This window comes from Pan paniscus, chromosome 20 (assembly GCF_029289425.2).
Source record: "Pan paniscus chromosome 20, NHGRI_mPanPan1-v2.0_pri, whole genome shotgun sequence".
Lineage (NCBI taxonomy): Eukaryota > Metazoa > Chordata > Mammalia > Primates > Hominidae > Pan > Pan paniscus.
The window spans coordinates 47,036,033-47,056,123 of NC_073269.2; the positions used below are offsets into that span (position 1 = coordinate 47,036,033).

General features: G+C 52.2%; 1 protein-coding gene across 2 annotated transcripts; it reads left to right on the top strand.

Annotated features, from left to right (window-relative positions):
* Positions 1-249: 249 nt before the first annotated feature.
* On the top strand, positions 250-18,960 carry RAB4B (RAB4B, member RAS oncogene family). 2 transcript variants are annotated; one of them, XM_003812470.5, is made up of 8 exons: positions 250-441; positions 2,039-2,119; positions 2,405-2,519; positions 5,795-5,857; positions 5,938-6,092; positions 8,693-8,788; positions 8,876-9,006; positions 18,578-18,960. In XM_003812470.5, the coding sequence occupies exons 1-7, from the start codon at positions 426-428 to the stop codon at positions 8,989-8,991; spliced, it is 642 nt and encodes a 213-aa protein (XP_003812518.1). In that variant the 5' UTR covers positions 250-425; the 3' UTR covers positions 8,992-9,006; positions 18,578-18,960. The 2 variants fall into 2 exon arrangements, with proteins under 2 accessions (XP_003812518.1, XP_008963129.1); XM_008964881.4 differs by lacking the exon at positions 5,795-5,857.
* Positions 18,961-20,091: the final 1,131 nt, after the last annotated feature.

Genomic DNA, 20,091 nt, shown 5'->3' on the forward strand with positions numbered 1-20,091 from the left:
GCATTTGTATCCCCTCCCCCAAGTCCGCTCCGATCCAATCCGGAGACTCGACTCTGCCCCCCGTACTCCAGACTAAATCCGTTCCTCGGCTCAGCTAAGCAGCTCTGCACGTCCCTTCCCACTTGCTCAGCCAATCGCTGGGCTCGGCCCCGCCCCTTTGGGCTTGGTCCTTCTCACGCCACCAATCCGCGCCTCTTGTCCCGCCCCCTGCCCGCGAGTCCGCCAATCCCGCCCTTCGGAAAGCGTCGCCTGGTATCCAGCTGCCGGAGCGGGTCGCGCCGGAGGGGGGCGGAGGCGGAAGTGGCGGTGCCGGGCCCGGGGAGTAGGAAGGAGCCGGGGCTGTAGCCGGAGTGGAGCGGCTGCCAGCCGAGGAGCAGGCGCGGCCGCGGCGCCATATTGCGGCCCTCAGCGGCCGCGACCGAGTCATGGCTGAGACCTACGGTGAGGGTGGTGGACGAAGCTGGGGTCCTGGGTCTGGGCCCAGGGAGGATGCGGCCTGTGGGAATGGGCGGGGCTTTGTAGATCAGGGGGCGGGGTCTGGTGTGATGGAGGCAGGACCTAAGTGGATGCTGGGAGGGGTTTAGTGGGTCTGAGGCTGAGCTTAATCGATTTAGGTGGAGCCTGAGGGTCTGGTGCGTGGGTTAAATAGATCTGGGGCGGGATTTGAGGGAGCTGGTCCTGAGGGGTTCAGGGAGGCCCTGAGGGAAGAGGTGGGCCTTAATGGATCTGGGCGGAGCCTGAGTGAAGGGGCGGGGCTGACTGCATGAATGGCAGGAGTCGGGCTTATGGGCTAGAGGGAACACTGAATGGAAGCTCGGGACCCTGGGGCTGATCTGGCTGGAGAGAGCTCTGGAATGGGTTTGGGGATGGGCTGTCCTTGAGTTAGGGGCAGGACTTAGTGGCAAAGGGTGGGACTTATGCATGAGAATGGAGCCGGGTTCTGGGCAGAGGGAGGGAAGGAGAGGTCGGGAAGTGGAAAATCAGTAGGGATGCACCATAGGAGGTGGTGATTGGAGGCAGGGGAAGTGCAGGTTTAGGAGTCAGAGGGAGCCGCATTCATTCAACAAATATAGAAGAGAAGGGAGAAGAGTGCAAAGACCCTGAGGTGAGAACCAGCTTGTCATTTTCAGGGAATAGACTGAAGGTCAGGAGCTATCGTGGAATGAATGAGTCAGAGGGTGGTAGGAGGTGAAGAGGAACAAGGGCTATATCGTAGTCCTTGTTTAAATAGCTTTCAAGAGACTTTAGCGACGAAATAGCTAAGATCTGGGACTCTGGAGCCCTTGGCCTAGTTTGAATCTCACTTCTGCCCAGCTGTGTCACTTTGGGCAAGTCAGTTAACCTTTCTGGCCTGTTTCCTCATCCGGAAAATGGGAATAATTTTTAGTCTACCTCCCTCATAGAGTTTTCCTGAGGATGATGTGAGCTGTTGATGTGAGTAAAGACCTTTAGAACTGTTCCTGGCCCACAACAACACACAATTGACCCATGTAACAAACCTGCACATGTGGGCTGGGCGCGGTGGCTCATGCCTGTAATCCCAGCACTTTGGGAGGCTGAGGCGGGCGGATCACCTGAGGTCGGGAGTTTGAGACCAGCCTGACCAACATGGAGAAACCCCGTCTCTACTAAAAATACAGAATTAGCTGAGTGTGGTGGCGCATGCCTGTAATCCCAGCTACTCGGGAGGCTGAGGCAGGAGAATTGCTTGAACCTGGGAGGTGGAGGTTGCGGTGAGCCAAGATCGCGCCATTGCACTCCAGCCTGGGCAACGAAAAGTGAAACTCTGTCTCAAAAAAACAAAAACAACGACAAAAAAACCCCTGCACATGTACCCCCTGAATCTAAAATAAAAGTTGAAAAAATATATATAGAATGTGCCTGGCACATGGCAAGTACTACATAAGAGTTATCTGTTACTGTTACCTATTGGTTTGTTTCTGCCTATGTCTGTTTCTCTCCCTCTAACTGTGACATCTTTTTTCCCTGTATCTTTCTCTCCCTGTGGGTATCCCTGATTTTGGCTCCATCTGGTCAGACTTCCTCTTCAAATTCCTGGTGATTGGCAGTGCAGGAACTGGCAAATCATGTCTCCTTCATCAGTTCATTGAGAATAAGTGTGAGTTTCCCGCAGTGGTCCTGGGAACCCTGAGCTGTGTTTATGCGCATGGTGTGGGCTGGTGGGCAGCCAGTGGGGAGGGCAGGGCTGGCCATAGCTACAAGTCCAGTGCTGGCTTTTTGGTCCTTGCTTTGTCGTATGTCCTTTACTAGGTTCTCCTTGACCTCAAGTCACTCCAGCAATGAGAATGGGTTTGTAGAGACTGAGAGGGCCTTGGAGGATGGGGGATCCTCTGAGCTGTCTCCTCTCTCCCTGTACTGCCCCTTCTGTTCCTCCTACTCCCAGTCAAACAGGACTCCAACCACACAATCGGCGTGGAGTTTGGATCCCGGGTGGTCAACGTGGGTGGGAAGACTGTGAAGCTACAGATTTGGGACACGGCTGGCCAGGAGCGGTTTCGGTAGGTGGGTTGGGCTCCCAAGGGTGATGGGGAGAGAGAGTGAGAAGGAAAGAGAGAGATGTGTGTGTAGAGTCACTTGGAGACACTGAGAGGGCAGACAAGGCAGACAGAGAGAGATGAGACACCGTAGTTAGCAGGTATATATATCCAAGGAGAGAGGGAGTACTGGAGAGAGAAAGAGATGGTGGAAGAAAAAGAGGCAGGGGCCAGGAGCAATGGCTCATGCCGGTAATCCCCGTGCTTTGGGAGGCCACGGTGGGAAGACTGCCTGAGCCCAGGAGTTTGAGACCAGCCTGGGCAACATAGTGAGACCCCATCTCAAAGAAAGAAAAAGAGATAGAGAAAAGTGGCTTGGGGGTGGGGAAAGGGATGGAGACTGAGAGACACTGAAACAGAAAGAGAAGGGGAAACTTGAGAGACTCACACTCAGAAAGGAAAAGAGCAAGAGAGACAGAGACTAAGAGAGTTGAAGAGAATGATAAGGGAGGTAAGGAGGCCTGGCACGGTGGCTTACACCTATAATCCCAGCACTGTGGGAGGCTGAGGCAGGTGGATCACTTGAAGTCAGGAGTTCAAGACCAGCCTGCCAACATGGTGAAACCGTGTCTCTACTAAAAAAAATAAAAAATAAAAAAAATAAAAAAAAATTTAGCCAGGCTGTGGTGGTGGATGCTAGCTACTCGGGAGGCTGAGGCAGGAGAATTGCTTGAACCTGGGAGGCAGAAGTTGTAGTGAGTCAAGATCGCACCACTGCACCCCAGCCGGGGAGACAGAGCGAGACTCTGTCTCTGAATAAATAAATAATAAATAAATAAATAAATAAATGAATAAATAAATAAAAAAGGGAGGTGAGGAGACACAGAGAAACAGAGGTCAGAGGCAGAGAGGGAGACAGGGTGAGTCAGACAGGTGTAGTTGGACGTTGAATGAATGAATGCACGAATTTATGGGAAGGCAAGGGTGAGCATGAGAGCCACAGAGATGGAACAGAAAGAGAGACAGTGAGAAATAGGGAACTGAAGACACACACGCCAAGGCAGGAGAACCGCTTGAGTCCAGGAGTTTGAGACCAGCCTGGGCAACATTGTGAAATCCCATCTTTCCAAAAGAGAGATGGAGAAATGGACGTGTTGTGGGAGAGAGAGAGAGAGAGAAATGCGTAGGGCTCAACACACTGTAGGTCTTCAGGAAATGCCTGCAGAGCAGAAAAGTTGATAGACACATAGAAACCTTAGGAGAGGCCGGGCGTGGTGGCTCATGCCTGTAATCCCAGCATTTTGGGAGGCCGAGGCGGGCGGATCACGAGGTCAGGAGATCGAGACCATCCTGGCTAACATGGTGAAACCCCATCTCTACTAAAAATACAAAAAATTAGCTGGGTGTGGTGGCAGACGCTGGAAGTCCCAGCTACTTGGGAGGCTGAGGCAGGAGAATGGCATGAACCCGGAAGGCGGAGCTTGTAGTGAGCCCAGATCGCGCCACTGCACTCCAGCCTGGGCGACAGAGCGAGGCTCCGTTTCAAAAAAAAAAAAAAAAAAAACCTTAGGAGAGTCGGAGAAACAGAGAGCAGGGAGAGAAATAGAGGGAATTCAGTCCATGGAAAAGTGTGATCTATGGCAGCACCTAGTAGCTGCTGAGTTAATTCTTGCGTATGGATTAACTGCCTGAGGTGCACAGAGCCCAAAGGCAGAGAGAGGGGCTGAAGGATAGACAGGTGTGTAGCATGGGCTAGGTTTACGGTGAGTGCTTAGTAAATGCTGTGGAATGATTGCATGAGTTCCAGAAGGACCCAGACTGGTGAGACAGAGAATGCAGAGTTGGCTATACTGGGAAGGAGCCTCCACCTGACACAGCAGGAGAAGGATAAGCAGATGTTGTATAGTGCTTGGGCAGGGCCAGGCAAAGGGGAGATTTGCTCAGAAAATGTTGAATGAATGAATGCACAAATGCATGGGAAGGCAAAGGTAAGCATGAGAGAGCCACAGAGATGAAACAAACAAACAAAAAAGACAGAAATAGGGAATTAAATAGGGCCAGGCACGGTGGCGTGACGCCTGTAATCCCAGCACTTTGGGAGGCCTAGGCGGGCAGATCACTTGAGGTCAGGAGTTCAATACCACACTGGCCAACATGGCGAAACCCCATCTCTACTAAAAATACAAAAATTAGCCGGGCGTGGTGGTGCATGCCTGTAATCCCAGCTACTTGGGAGGCTGAGGCAGGAGAATCACTTGCATCCGGGGGGCAGAGGTTGCAGTGAGCCAAGATCATGCCACTGCACTTCAGCCTGGGCGACAGAGCAAAACTCCATCTCAATCAATCAGTCAATCAATCAATCAATCAATCAATAAAGACATGTAGGGCCGGGCACAGTGGCTCACGCCTGTAATCCCAACACTTTGGGAGGCCAAGGTGGGCGGATCACTTGAGCTCAGGGGTTCGAGATCAGACTGGCCAACATGGCCAACCCCATCTCTACTAAAAATACAAAAATTAGCCTGATGTGGTGGCGTGCATCTGTAATCCTGGCTACTCGAGAGGCTGAGGTGGGAGAATCACTTGAACCCGGGAGGTGGAGGTTGCAGTGGTTGCAGTGAGCCGAGATCATGCCACTGCACCCCAGCCTGGGAGACGAGTGAGACTCCTACTCAAAAAAAAAAAAAAAAAGAAAAAGAAAAAGGAAAAAGACACATAGGTTAAGGCAGGAGAATCACTTGAGCCCAGGAGTTGGAGACCAGCCTCGGCAACCTAGCAAAGCCCCATCTTTACAAAAAATATTAAGAAATTAGCCAGGTGTGGTGGTGCACACTTGTAGTCCCAGACACTCCATAGGCTGAGGTGGGAGGATCTCTCCCTTGGGATACTGAGCCTAGGAGGTCGAGGATGCAGTGAGCCAAGATCGTACCACTGCACTCCAGCCTGGGCTACAGAGCAAGACCGTCAAAAAAATAAAAAATAAGATACACATGAAAGAGACACAGAGAGAAAAACAGATGAATGGAAAGATAGGGACACAGGGAGAGACAAAAACGGAGATTCATAAATAGAGACAGCTGGCCAGCTAAGTGAGATAGAAGCTGAGAGAGGCGAAGAGAGAGGGACTTCAAGGATGCAAGAAGAGAGGAATTGCATGGTGACCCGACCAAGGCCAGGTTTTGGGGGATGGGCCAGCAGTGAAAGGGGGGCCTCCGAACCACCAGTCTCTCTCTGTAGAGGGGGGCATTCTCGGGGCAGACCCCAGCCTTGGGGGTGACTGGGTCCCCCTGGCCCCACAGGTCAGTGACGCGGAGTTATTACCGAGGGGCGGCTGGAGCCCTGCTGGTGTACGACATCACCAGGTGGGTGCCCGGGGTGGGTGGGGTAGGGCATGGGTGGTTCCTCTCCCGCACTGCCTCCCTCCCTTCTCCCTTCTCCACAGCCGGGAGACATACAACTCACTGGCTGCCTGGCTGACGGATGCCCGCACCCTGGCCAGCCCCAACATCGTGGTCATCCTCTGTGGCAACAAGAAGGACCTGGACCCTGAGCGGGAGGTCACTTTCCTGGAGGCCTCCCGCTTTGCCCAGGAGAATGGTGAGGGCTGTGTCGTGGACCAGGTGGTGGTGGGGGTGGACAGTCCACAGGGACTATGGGTTTACTGGCTCTCAGTGGCTGTACCCAGCAGGGGAACGTGGAGGTTCAGAAGTCTGGGTTCAAATTTGAGTGTTGGCTGGGTGTAGTGGCTCACACCTGTAATCCCAGCAGTTTGGGAGGCCAAGGTGGGAGGACTGCTTGAGCCCAGGAGTTTGAGACCAGCCTGGATAACACAGTGAGATCCTATCTCTACAAAAAATTTAAAAAATTAGCTGGGTGTGGTGGCTCATGGCTGTAGTCCCAGCTACAGTGGAGGCTGAGGCAGGAGGATCACCTGAGCCTGAGAGTTTAAGACTGCAGTGAGCTGTGATCACGCCATTGTACTCCAGTCTGGGAGACAGAGCAAGACACTGTCTCCAAAAACAACAACAACAACAAAACTAAGTGTTGCCATCAGTGAGCTATGTGATTACACTGGTTCTCAGTTTCTTCATCTGGAAAGTGGGATCACAGTGTTTCTGCCCCACAGTGTGCTGTGATGATTAAGGGAGATTGTGGAAAGTCCTTAGCACCCGCCACAGAGGGGGTGCTAGATTAATGTTGGCCGCTAAGATTTCGCCTACCGTCGGGAGGCCGCACAGGGTATTGGTTTTTTAAATTAATTATTTTATTTATTTTTTCCTCCTACCGCACCTTCCCGGGTATTGGTTTAATGTAGAGATTGCAACCCCAGATGGCCCTAGGTGAAAGGCACGTTTTTTTTTTTTTTTTGAGACGGAGTCTTGTTCTGTTGCCCAGGCTGGAGTATAGTGGCGCAATCTTGGCTCACTGCAACTTCTGCCTCCCGGGTTCAAGTGATTCTTCTGCCTCAGCCTCCTGAGTAGCTGGGACTACAGGTGCGCGCCACAACGCCTGGCTAATTTTTATATTTTTAGTAGAGACGGGGTTTCACCATATTGGCCAGGCTGATCTCGAACTCCTGACCTTGTGATCCGACTGCCTCGGCCTCCCAAAGTACTGGGATTACAGGCGTGAGACACTGCGCCCGGCGAAAGGCACATTTTTGAATACAGGAGATGGGATGGGGTAGATCCTTGAGTAACAGGTACTGGTGTTAAGGGGAGTGCAGCATACTGACAACCCACACCAAAAGGTTTGCAAGGGCCAACCACAATGGCTCACACCTGTAATCCCAGCATTTTGGGAGGCCAAGGTAGGAGCATCACTTGAGATCAGGAGTTTTAGACCAGCCTGTGTAACAGAGTGAGACCCTGCCTCTACAAAAAAAAAAAAAAAAAGCCTGGGTGTGGTGGTATGTGCCTGTGGTCTGGGGTACTCAGGAGGTTGAGGCAGGAGGATCACTTGTGCCCAGAAGTTCGAGGCTGCAGTGATCTGCAATCACACCACTGCACTCCAGTCTAGGGGACAGAGAGAGACTTTGTCTCAAAGAAAAAAACAAAAAAGGTTTGCAAGTATAAACTCATTTGAAAACATTGTGTTGGCCAAACCACCCACATCTGGTGGCTTGAGATCTGCCTGTGTTCCCCTGTTTTGCAACCTCCAGGTTTAAAGGAGGTTTTGCCATCAGAGAGGTGTGGGTGTGAATTCAGCTCTGATTTTCTGACTGTAGGGCCTTGTCATGCTGCTGATGGGTAGACTCTGGTTGGCCTGTTCCTGTCCTAGATGGTGCTAGAGACACAGTGTTGGAGACAGCCCTAGGCCCAACCTTCATGGAGCTCACAGTTCAGTGGGTGAGGGTGGAAGGACAGACCCACTTCCAGACAGTGACACCTCAGAAAGGTCAGGGCTTGATGGCGAAGCACCAGGAGACAGGGGTCAGAGCCAGCAGGGGAGAGCCCCAGAGGGGTCAGGGCCAGTACTGGGGGGGCAGGCAGAGGGATCGGGGTGGGATGGAGAACACAGGCAGAGGGGTCAGGGCTGGGATAGGGCAGGCAGAGGCAGAGGGGTCAGTTGGGATGAGGGGACACAGGCAGATGAGTTACATGGGATGGGGGGCAAGGGCAGAGGGGTTGGGGTGGGATGGGGGGCCCAGGTAGAGGGGTCAAGGCCAAGTTTGGGAGGCACAGGCAGAGCGGTTGCATGGGATGGGGGAGCATGGGCAGAGGGCTCAGGGGTGGAATGGGGCAGGCCTAGGCAGAAGGGTCAGGGGTGGAATGGGGCAGGTCCAGGCAGAAGGGTCAGGAATGGAATGGGGCAGGCCCAGGCAGAAGGGTCAGGGGTGGGATGGGGACCCAGGCAGAGGGTTGGGGCCAGGATGAGGAAGCACAAGCAGAGGGGTCAGGGCCAGGATAGGGGGCCACAAGAAGCTGTGGGAGCCCTAAGTCGGTACCTGACTCAGCCCAGGAAGTCAGGGAGGACTTCTTGGAGGAGGAGCTGTGTGAGCTGAGCTCTGAGGGAAGAGCTGGGTGGGCATATCGGGAAGCGGACATTAGTGGCAGGGAAAAGGCATGCGCAGAGGCCTGAGGTGAGGGTAAGGGGGGATGGAACATTGGAGGAACAGGATGAGAGTCAGCAGGTGAGAGCTCAGTGGAGGGTGGGGACTAACTGGGGTCCTGACCTCAGAGTGTGTGCCCCTGCAGAGCTGATGTTCCTGGAGACCAGCGCTCTCACAGGCGAGAACGTGGAGGAGGCGTTCCTCAAGTGTGCCCGCACTATCCTCAACAAGATTGACTCAGGTGAGGCCCTGACCGGCCCGAGTGGGAGCGAAGGGCAGGCCCGGGGGTCTCCAGGCAACCAATGCTGACCTCTCCCCTTCCCCACAGGCGAGCTAGACCCGGAGAGGATGGGCTCTGGCATTCAGTACGGGGATGCGTCCCTCCGCCAGCTTCGGCAGCCTCGGAGTGCCCAGGCCGTGGCCCCTCAGCCGTGTGGCTGCTGAGCTCTGTGGAGCCAGGTGGGACACTGGGGGCTTAGGGAGGCAGGGCGATCTCTTGGGAATGGGGGAGATGGTGTGGAGATAGACACTGAACATGTGATGACAAGAGAAACAGAGTGAGAGAAAGATGCAAAAACACACAAGCTAAAGGAGGCATCTGGCTGGGCGCAGTGGCTCATGCCTGTAATCTCAGCACTTTGGGAGTCCGAGGCGGGCGGAGGCAGTTCATTGGGTGGGGGTGGGGAGACAGACCCACTTCCAGACAGTGACAGCTCAGAAAGGTCAGGGCCAGCCCGGGCTCGGTGGCTCATGCCTTTAATCCCTGTACTTTGGAAGGCCGAGGCGGGCGGATCACCTGAGGTCAGGAGTTCGAGACCAGCCTGGCCAACATGGTGAAGCCCCCTCTCTACTAAACATACAAAAATTAGCTGGGCGTGGTGGCAGGTGCCTGTAATCCCAGCTACTCGGGAAGTTGAGGCAGGAGAATCACTTGAACCTGGGAGGTGGAGGTTGCAGTGAGCTGAGATCACACCATTGCACTCCAGCCTGGGTGACAAGAGCAAGACTTTGTCTCAAAAAAAAAAAGAAAGAAAGGTCAGGACCAGATGGGGAAGCACTGGGGGAGAGGGGTCAGAGCCAGCAGGGGAGAGGCCCAGGGGGGTCAGGGCCAGGGTCGGGGCACAGGCAGAGGGATCAGGGTGGGATAGGGCAGGCAGAGGCAGAGGGGTCAGGGTGGGATGAGGGGACACAGGCAGAGGGGTTGCATTTGATGGGGGGTATACATAAGGTGAGGAGTTCTAGACCAGCCTGGCCAACGTGGTGAAACCCCTCCTCTACTAAAAATACAAAAATTAGCCAGGCATGGTGGTACATGCCTATAGTCCCAGCTACTTGGGAGACTGAGGCAGGAGAATCACTTGAACCCAGGAAGCTGAGGGTGCAGTGAGCCAAGATTCAGCCACTGCATTCCAGCCTGGGCGACAGAGCAAGACTCTGTCTCAAAAAAAAAAAAAAAAAAAAAAAAAAGGAGACATCTGCCGGGCCACAGGGAATCCACCTGCAGCCCCAGGCCAGCTTCCTGCCCTAGACCTTGACCCTCCCATTCATAGTTCTCCAGCGATTTATTGAGCACCTGCTGTGTGCCAGGCCCTGCTCAAGGCACTGGGGATATGGCAGGGGGTACAACAGACTCCCATCCTCATGGTGCTGACATTCTCTTTGGGGGAGACAGGTGATAAACAAGAGATGTAAGTCGACTGGGCGCAGTGGCTCACACCTGTAATCCCAGCACTTTGGCAGGGTGAGATGGGAAGATCACTTTGAGACCAGGCTGGGCAACAAAGCAACCTTATCTCCACAAAAAGTTTTTTAAAATTAGCGAGGCGTGGTGGTGTGCACCTGGAGTCCCAGCTACTTGGGAGGCTGAGGTGGGAGGATGGCTTGAGCCCAGGTGTTCGAGGCTGCAGTGAGCTGTGACCATGCGCCACTGCATTCCAGCCTGGGTGACAGAGCGAGACTCTAAAAAAAAAAAAAAAAAAAAAGTAAAGTATGTAGTAGTGAGGGAGGTAAGAACTATGGGGAAAAATAAAACAGGCACAGATGGGTGGATAGGGTAGAGGAGTGTACTTTTTTTTTTTCTTTGAGACGGGGTATTGCTCTGTTACCCAGGATGGAGTGCTGTGGCGTGATCTCGGCTCACTGAAACCTCCGCCTCCTGGGTTCAAGTGATTCTCCTGCCTCAGCCTCCCGAGTAGCTGAGATTACAGGCGACTACCACCATGCCTGGCTAATTTTTTTTAATTTTTATAGAGACAGGGTTTCTTTTTTTTTTTTTTTTGAGACGGAGTCTTGCTCTGTTGCCCAGGCTAGAGTGCAGTGGCATGATCTTGGTTCACTGTAACTTCTGCCTCCTGAGTTCAAGTTGCCTCAGCCTCCTGAGTAGCTGGAACTACAGGCGCCCGCCACCACGCCTGGCTAATTTTTATGTATTTAGTAGAGATGGGGTTTCACCATATTGGCCAGACTGGTCTCGATCTCTTGACCTTGTGATCTGCCCGCCTCGGCCTCTCAAAGTGCTGGGATTACAGTGTGAGCCACCGCACCTGGCCGACACAGGGTTTCATCATGTTGGCCAGGCTGGTCTCAAACTCCTGACCTCAAGTGATCCACCCACTCTCGGCCTACTAAAATGTTGAGATTACAGGCGTGAGCCACTGCGCCCGGCCAAGAATGTACTTTTTTTTTTCTGAGATGGAGTTTCACTCTTGTTGCCCAGGCTGGAGTGCAATGGCGCGATCTCGGCTCACCGCAACCTCTGCCTCCCAGGTTCAAGCAATTCTCCTGCCTCAGTCTCCTGAGTAGCTGGGATTACAGGCATGTGCCACCACGGCCAGCTAATTTTGTATTTTTAGTAGAGACGGGGTTTCTCCGTGTTGGTCAGGCTGGTCTGGAACTCCCGACCTCAGGTGATCTGCCTGCCTCAGCCTCCCAAAGTGCTGGGATTACAGGCGGGAGCCACCGCGCCCAGCCTTTTTTTTTTTTTTTTTTTTTGAGACAGAGTCTCACTCTGTCGCCATGCTAGAGTGCAGTGGCACGATCTCGGCTCACTGCAACCTTTGCCTCCTGGGTTCAAGCAATTCTCCTGCCTCAGTCTCCCGAGTAGCTGGGACTATAGGTGTGTGCCACCATGCCCAGCTAATTTTTGTATTTTTAGTAGAGACATTTCACCATGTTGGCCAGGTTGGTCTCGATCTCTTGACCTCGTGATCCGCCCACCTCAGCCTCCCAAAGTGCTGGGATTACAGGCGTCAGCCACCGCACCTGGCCAAGAGTGTACATTTAAACAAGATGAGGAGGGAAGCCTCGCTGAGAAGATGACATTTGAGTGAAGGAAGGGAGATAGGGAGGCCTGTGGGGATCTGGGGCAAGAGCACTGCCGGAGAGCACAGCAACGCTTCTAGCGAGGGGTATGCCTGGTATCGGTGAGGGTGACCGAAGCAGCCAGTGTGGGCATCATGGAGGACCTGTGTGTGTTTTGTGGGTACAGCATGAGATGGGGTCAGGGGTTGGAGGAAGCAGATCAGTTAGGGCCTGTGCGCCCTGGGGAGGCCTCTGGCTTATACCCTGTGTGGGAGCCACGGGAGGCTTCTGAACAGAGGAAGGACAGGATCAGATTCAGGGGTGCAGAGAGTTCCTCTGGCTGCATAAAGGGAAGGGGCTGTGAGGGACAGAGGAGGTCACCAGGACACCAGAGAGGAAGCTGCTGCAAAGTCCAGGGAAGATGGTGGAGGACAGGACAAGCGGGCAGGAAGAGGAGTGGCTGAGAAGGGAATAGGGTTCATGTCCTCCCTAGACTCTCTGTCTTCCAGTCTTGGCCTCTCTCTCTTTTTTTTTTTGGTTCCTGTCTTTTTATTTTGAGACAGAGTCTCGCTCTGTCACCCAGGCTGGAGTGCAGTGGCGCGATCTAGGCTTACTGCAAGCTCCGCCTCCTGGGTTCACGCCATTCTCCTGCCTCAGCCTCCTGAGTAGCTGGGACTACAGGCACCCGTCACCACGCCCAGCTAATTTTTTGTATTTTTTTTAGTAGAGATGGGGTTTCACGGTGTTAGCCAGGATGGTCTCGATCTCCTGACCTCGTGATCCTCCCGCCTCGGCCTCCCAAAGTGCTGGGATTACAGGCATGAGCCTTTTTTTTTTTTTAAATTTTTTTATTTTAGAGAGAATCTCACTCTGCTCACTCTGTCACCCAGGCTAGAGTGCAGTGGCGCCATCTTGGCTCACTGCGACCTCCGCCTCCCGGGTTCAAGTGATTCTCCTGCCTCAGCCTCCCAAGTAGCTGGGATTACAGGCATGTACTGCCACAACCAGCTAATTTTTGTATTTTTTTTTTTTTTCTCGAGATGGAGTCTCACTCTGTTGCCCAGGCTGGAGTGCAGTGGTGCAGTCTCGGCTCACTGCAACCTCCGCCTCCTGGGTTCAGGTGATTCTTCTGCCTCAGCCTCCCGAGTAGCTGGGACTACAGGTGCGTGCCACCACGTCTGGCTAATTTTTTGTATTTTTAGTAGAGATGGGGTTTCACCATGTTAGCCAGGATGGTCTCGATCTCCTGACCTCGTGATCCACCTGCCTCGGCCTCCCAAAGTGCTGGGATGACAGGCGTGAGACATTGCGCCTGGCCAATTTTTGTATTTTTAATACAGACAGGGTTTTGCCATGCTCGTGAGGCTGGTCTTGAACTCCTGACTTCAGGTGATTCACCCGCCTTGGCCTCCCAAAGTGCTGGGATTACAGGCCTGAGCCACTGTGCCCAGCCAATCCTGTCTCCTTTTGATGCAGCCACTGGGTCTTTCTAACACACATATCTGCTCCTGTCGCTCCCTTTTTCAAAACCATCCATGCATCTCAGGGCCCCAGGACACAGCTGAACTCCTCAGCCTGGTGTTTGACCCTCTGCAGGGACTGGCCCCTGCCAGCCCAGCCTCACCGGCCTCAGCCACTTGTCGGTCTCCCTACCTCTCAGGCCACTCCAGCCACACTGAAGTTCTTCCCATTCCTCTGGGCCCTTGCTCATGCTGGGCCTCTGCTTGGAACATTCCTACCCTCTTTTCCCTGGCAACCTCCTTCCCTCCTCCAGGCAGCACTACTTGTTCCTCCAGGCTTGGTCCAAACTTTTGTTTTTTTTTGAGATAGAGTCTCACTCTGTCACTCAGGCTGGAGTGCAGTGGCGCGATTTCGGCTCACCGCAACCTCCGCTTCCAGGTTCAAGCAATTCTGGTGCCCCAGCCTCCTGAGTAGCTGGGACTATGGGCATGGGCCACCAACGCCTGGCAAAGTTTTTATATTTTTAGTAGAGACAGGGTTTCACCATGTTGGCCAGCTGCTCACAAACTCCTGGCCTCAAGTGATCCACCCACCTCAGCATCCAAAGTGCTGGAATTATAGGCATGAGCCACTGCACCCGGCCCCAAACTTCTTGACAGGCTTTCAAAACCCTGCAGGATTTGGTCCCCATCCCTCCTTCTCTGGGGGATGTGTATGTCTTGCCAGTTCTCCCTTCTATACTTCATGCTAAATCCCCTCCCAGCCCTTGGCAGCTCCAGGGCGGGACAGGTGGGGAACAAGTGGTTAGACCTTGGATCTACTTGGAAGGCAGAGCCAACATGATTTCCTGATGGAATGGATGTGTAATCTAAAAGAGAGAGAGGAATCAAGGATGATGTCTTCGGACAGTGCTCTCTTGTCTTGCCAGGACTTTGCACCTGCTGTGCCTGAGCCTAAGTTTGCTCATCTGTAAAATGAGGCTAATAATAGCACCTGCTTCTATAGGTGTTGAGAAGAAGAAATACATTAATTCACGAAAGTGCTCAGAATGGGGCCTGATGGTCAAGACTTGATCGATGAGGGCTGTTTTTAAAGTTTTCTTCTTATCCATCTTTGGGCAGAGCTCAAATGAATGGGTGTGTCTTCTTCACCTCAGGGCTTAGCAGAGACTCTGTCCTAGAGAGTTTGCCCTCAGTAGGTGAAATGTAACAAGGCAAGGCAAGGCAAGGCTTTTTCACACTTTGCTGACTGCAATCTACAGGAGGAAATATATTTTATGTGTTAATCAAGGACTGACTGTAGCAGATCCCACCCACATATAAAACTCAAACACACATTTTCCTACCACCAGTATTCTTTCGTTTCTTGGCACTAAAATGAAAGTCACATAACATACATTTACGTGACTTTTCAAAGTGTACAATTCAGTGGCATTTAGTACATTCACAGGGTTGTGCAATCACCACTTCTGTGTTGTTCCAGAATGTTTTCTTTTTTTTTCTTTTCTTTTTTTTGGAGACAGAGTCTCGCTCTGTTACTCAGGCTGGAGTGCAGTGGTGCGATCTCGGCTCATTGCAAGCTCCACTTCCAGGGTTCAAGCAATTCTCCTGCCTCAACCTCTGGAGTAGCTGGAATTACAGGCATGCACCACCACACCCGGCTAATTTTCGTATTTTTAGTGGAAATGGCATTTGACCGTGGCCAGGCTGGCTTGAACTCCTGACCTCAGGTGATCCACCCGCCTCGGTCTCCCAAAGTGCTGGGATTACAGGCGTGAGCCACTGCGCCCGGCCTCAGAACGTTTTCATTACTCTAAGAGGTACCATACTTATACTGCTTTGTACCTTATACCTTTGTACCCATATTTATTAAGCAGTCACTCTCCATTTCCCCCAACCCCTAGCAACCGCCAATTTGTTTTCTGTCTCTTTTGGCCAATATGATATTCTTTTCCTTTTCCTTTTTTTTTTGAGAAGGGTCTCACTTTGTCATCCAGGCTGAAGTGCAGTGGCACCATCTCAGCTCACTGCAGCCTTGACCTCCTGGGCTCAAGTGTTTCTCCCACCTCAGCCCCCCAAGTAACTGGGACTACTGGTGTGCACCACCACGCCCAGCTAATTTTTATATTTTTATTTTTTGAAGAGATGGGGTTTCACCATGTTGCTCAGGCTGGTCTCGAACTCCTGAGCTCAAGTGATCCACCCACCTCAGCCTCCCAAAGTGCTGGAATTACAGGTGGGAGCCACCATGCCTGGACTCTTTTCCTTTTTTCTTTTTTCTGTTTTTTTTTTTTTTTTTAGATATGGTCTCACTATGTTAGCGGGGTTGGTCTTAAACTCCTGGTCTTGCCGGGTGCAGTGGCTCACGCCTGTAATCCCACCACTTTGGGAGGCTGAGGCAGGCAGATCACGAGGTCAGGAGTTCGAGACCAGGGTGACCAACATGGTAAAACCCCACCTCTACTAAAAATACAAATATTAGCCAGGTGTGGTGGTGTGCTCCTGTAATCCCAGCTACTCAGGGGGCTGAGGCAGAGGAATAGCTTGATCCCTGGAATCGGAGGTTTTAGTGAGCCGAGATCGCACCACTGCACTCCAGCCTGGGCGACAGAGCTAGACTCTGTCTCACAAAAACAAAAACAAACAAACCAAAAAAACCAAACCAAAACAAAACAAAAAAACTCCTGGCCTCAAGCAATCCTCCACCTCAGCCTCCCAAAGTGCTGAGATTACAGGCATGAGCCACCAAGCCCAGCCAACCAATATAATATATCTTTTTAAATTATTATTATTATTTTTTGAGATGGAGTTTCGCTCATGTTGCCCAAGCTGGAGTGCAATGGCGTGATCTCGGCTCACTGAAATCTCCGCCTCTCAAGTTCAAGCGATTCTCTTGCCTCAGCCTCCCTAGTAGCTGGGATTACAGGCGCCCGCCACCACGCCCAGCTAATTTCTTTGTATTTTTAGTAGAGACAGGGTTTCAGCATGTTGGCCAGGCTGGTCTCAAACTCCTGACCTCAGGTGATCTGCCTGTCAGCCTCCCAAAGTGTTGGGATTATAGGCATGAGCCACTGCGCCCGGCCTATTTACAAATTTTTTTTTTTTTTAAATAATGTTTTAATTTTGTAGAGACGGTGTCTATGTTGCCCAGGCTGGTCTTGAACTCCTGGGCCCAAGTGATCCTCTCTTGCCTTTGCCTCCCAAAGTGCTAGGATTATAGGCGTGAGCCACTGTGCCCGCCCAACCAATAGACTATTCTTATTATATATGATGCACTCTGGTATTTGCCGTTCTGTGCTATTCTGTTTGAATTTAAAAACTGGTCAAGACCCACCAAACTGATTTCCCCACCAAGGCAGTGACACACATTAGAATGACCTGGAGAATTTTAAAAGATACTGATGCCCAGGCCTCACCCTAGAGATTCTGAAGTGGTTTCAGGACTTTTTCTTAATTAAAAGATAAATAGAGATGAGGTCTCACTATGTTGCCCAGGCTGGTCTCAAACTCCTGGCCTCAAACGATTTCTCCCACCTTGGCCTCCCAAAGTGCTGGGATTAAAGACGTGTGCCAGGCCGGGCATGGTGGCTCACGCCTGTGATCCCAGCACTTTGGGGGGCTGAGGCGGGCGGATCACAAGGTCAGGAGATGAAGACCATCCTGGCTTGATCTGTAGATCAAGTGAAACCCCGTCTCTACTAAAAATACAAAAAAAAAAAAAAAAAAAAAAAAAATTAGCCAGGCGTGGTGGCAAGTGCCTGTAGTCCCAGCTACTCAGGAGGCTGAGGCAGGAGAATGGCGTGAATGCAGGAGGCGGAGCTTGCAGTGAGCCTAGATCGCGCCACTGCACTTCAGCCCAGGCAATAGAGCGAGGCTCCATCTCCAAAAAAAAAAAAAAAAAAAAAAAAAGATGTGAGCCAGCCAGTTTCAGGATTTCTGGAAGCTCCCAGGTAATGCTATATACAACCAAAGTGAGAACCACTAACCTAACGTTGTCTCCCCAGCTTGGAGAACAGTGAAATGAGACTTACAGCCAGGGTGATCCAGGAACATAGAGGTACACAGAAAGATAAGAAGGCAGTTCATTTTATTTATTTATTTATTTAAATTTTTTGAGATGGAGTGTCCCTCTGTCGCCCGGGCTGGAGTGCAGTGGTGTGATCTTGGCTCACTGCAACCTCCGCCTCCTGGGTTCAAGTGATTCTCCTGCCTCAGCCTCCCAAGTAGCTGGGACTACAGGCACCTGCCACCACGCCTGGCTAATTTTTGTATTTTTAGTAGAGACGAGGTTTCACCATTGGCCAGGGTGGTCTTGAACTCCTGACCTTGTGATCTGCCTGTCTCGGCCTCCCAAAGTGCTGGGATTACAGGCGTGAGCCACCTGCCTGGCCGATTTATTTATTTATTTATTTATTTATTTATTTTGAGATGGAGTTTCGCTCTTGTTGCCCAGGTTGGAGTGCAATAGTGCGATGTCAGCTCACCATAACTTCTGCCTCCTGGGTTTACGTGATTCTCCTGCCTCAGCCTACTGAGTAGCTGGGATTACAGGCATGTGCCACCACACCTGGCTAATTTTGTATTTTTAGTGGAGATGAGGTTTCTCCATGTTGGTCAGGCTGGTCTGGAACTCCCGACTTCAGGTGATCTCCCCGCCTCGGCCTCCCAAAGTGCTGGGATTACAGGCATGAGCCACTGCGCCCGGCCTATTTATTTTTTTGAGACAGTCTCACTCTGTTGCCTAGGCTGGAGTGCAGTGGCACAATCTTGGCTCACTGCAATCTCCACCTCTCAGGCTCAAGCCATGTTCCCACCTCAGCCCCCCAGGTAGCTGGGACTACTGGTGCATGCCACTACGCCTGGCTAATGTTTGTATGTTTTTGTAGAGACGGGGTTTCGTAGTGTTGCCTAAGCTGGTCTCAAACTCCTGGGCTCAAGCATTCCTCCTGCCTTGGCTTCCCACAGTGCTGGGATTACAGGCGTGAGCCACTGCGTCCATCCAGATTCATGATATTTAGATGTTGAAATGTGGCTTTACAGACTCAGACAGCTCTCTGAGGCAAACAAAGAGGGAGATGCAGGTACCCTCAGCACAAGCCCCAAATTACCTGCGGGGGAGAGGCGGAAAATCAGACAATGTAGAAACCGGGAGAAGAAAGGTATGGACAGACCGATGCAGATAGGAGGGGAAGGAAATACCTGGAAATGAGATAGAGACCGGCTGGACAGACCCCGGGGACCCTGCAGGTCACCACACCCTTCTCTTTCAGCTCACCTGTTCTCCAGGACCAGCCCTGCCCTTCCAGCTGGGGCCCAGGCCCAGGCTCTGAGAGGCCGTGTCCTAACCTGCCCTGGCCCTGGAGAAGCTACGTTGCCACCTGTCCCCCTTCTCTGGCCTGGTGGGGCCTGGCTTTGGGGCAAGACTGAGCCACGGGGGAAGGGGGATCCCGTACCTGCTGCTGCTTCCTCTGTCTTGGCTAACGTCTGTCCCCCTGAACCCCTAACCATACCCCAAGAGCTCCCAAAGCCTGAGACCAGGGTCATTTGTCCCCAACTCCCCATCTGGCCCTGCTGTTGCTAGTACCTGTTATTTATTACCTGGAGGCCTGTCCAGCACCCACCCTACCCCCATAAAGCATTGTTTACACCTGTGTCTTGGCCTCCATTATTCTGAGATGGCAGGGAGATGGAAGAGGTCCCTGATGGAAGAATCATGTGTCATGGTGTTTGGGGGCCTTGTTTCTGTTTTTTTTTTGTTGTTGTTGAGATGGAGTTTCCTTCTTGTTGCCCAGGCTGGAGTGCAATGGCGTGATCTTGTCTCACCACAACCTCCACCTCCCGGGTTCAAGCTATTCTCCTGCCTCAGCCTCCCGAGTAGCTGGGATTACAGGCATGTGCCACCACACTTGGCTAATTTTGTATTTTTAGTAGAGATGGAGTTTCTCCATGTTGGTCAGGTTGGTCTCGAACTCCCAACCTCAGGTGATTCGCCCGCACTGGCCTCCCAAAGTGCTGGAATTACAGGTGTGAGCCACCGGGCCTGGCCTTGGGGGCCTTGTTTCCTGATTGGACGTGGTGTGGGGTATACCAAGCATGATGACTCAGGTGCCTGTTGCGGAGGGAGGGAATTTGTTACTGTGTGGACAGTTTGTGACAATCTGTGTTCTAAGCTCACGTGTGTAAACACGCTGATGTCCCTGTGTTTGTGACGTGTACATGTTTCCAGTACCTGCATATGGGATGATATCTATAGGATATAATGTGTGCTGGTTGTGTGTGATGCTGACAGCCGTAACTGCTCTGTGGCCTTGGTCATTGTATTGGTGAGGCTGGTATTGTTTGGGACATCAAGGCCAGGGGATGGGAATTTGGACCTATAGGTGGGCCTCCGGTGTGTGCATGTCTGATGCCTGAGAGTCAGAGGCAGTGACTCACTACTGCGTGTGTGCCTGTGCACCCGGAGGTCTGTGTGTGTTTTGGTGTGAATTTGGCTCCTTTTAAACACCCATGTGTGGCCAGGCGTGGTGGCTCATGCCTGTAATCCCAGCACTTCGGGAGGCCAAGGCAGATGGATCACTTGAGCCCAGGAGTTGGAGACTATAGCCTGGGCAACACAGAGAGACCCTATCTACAAAAATAAAAAACAGAAAAAGTTAGCCAGGTGTCGTGGTACACACCTGAAGTCCCAGCTATTCCGGAGGCTGAGGTGTGAGGATCACTTTAGTTGGGAGGTTGGGCCTGCAGTGAACTATGATCATGCCACAGCACTTCAGCCTGGGCAAAA

Excerpts from the sequence above, each read along its gene's own strand:
- RAB4B (XM_003812470.5), top strand. Across the intron at positions 2,520-5,794 it reads GCTGGCCAGGAGCGGTTTCG|GTCAGTGACGCGGAGTTATT; the intron begins GTAGGTGGGTTG and ends CTGGCCCCACAG. Across the intron at positions 6,093-8,692 it reads CCGCTTTGCCCAGGAGAATG|AGCTGATGTTCCTGGAGACC; the intron begins GTGAGGGCTGTG and ends GTGCCCCTGCAG.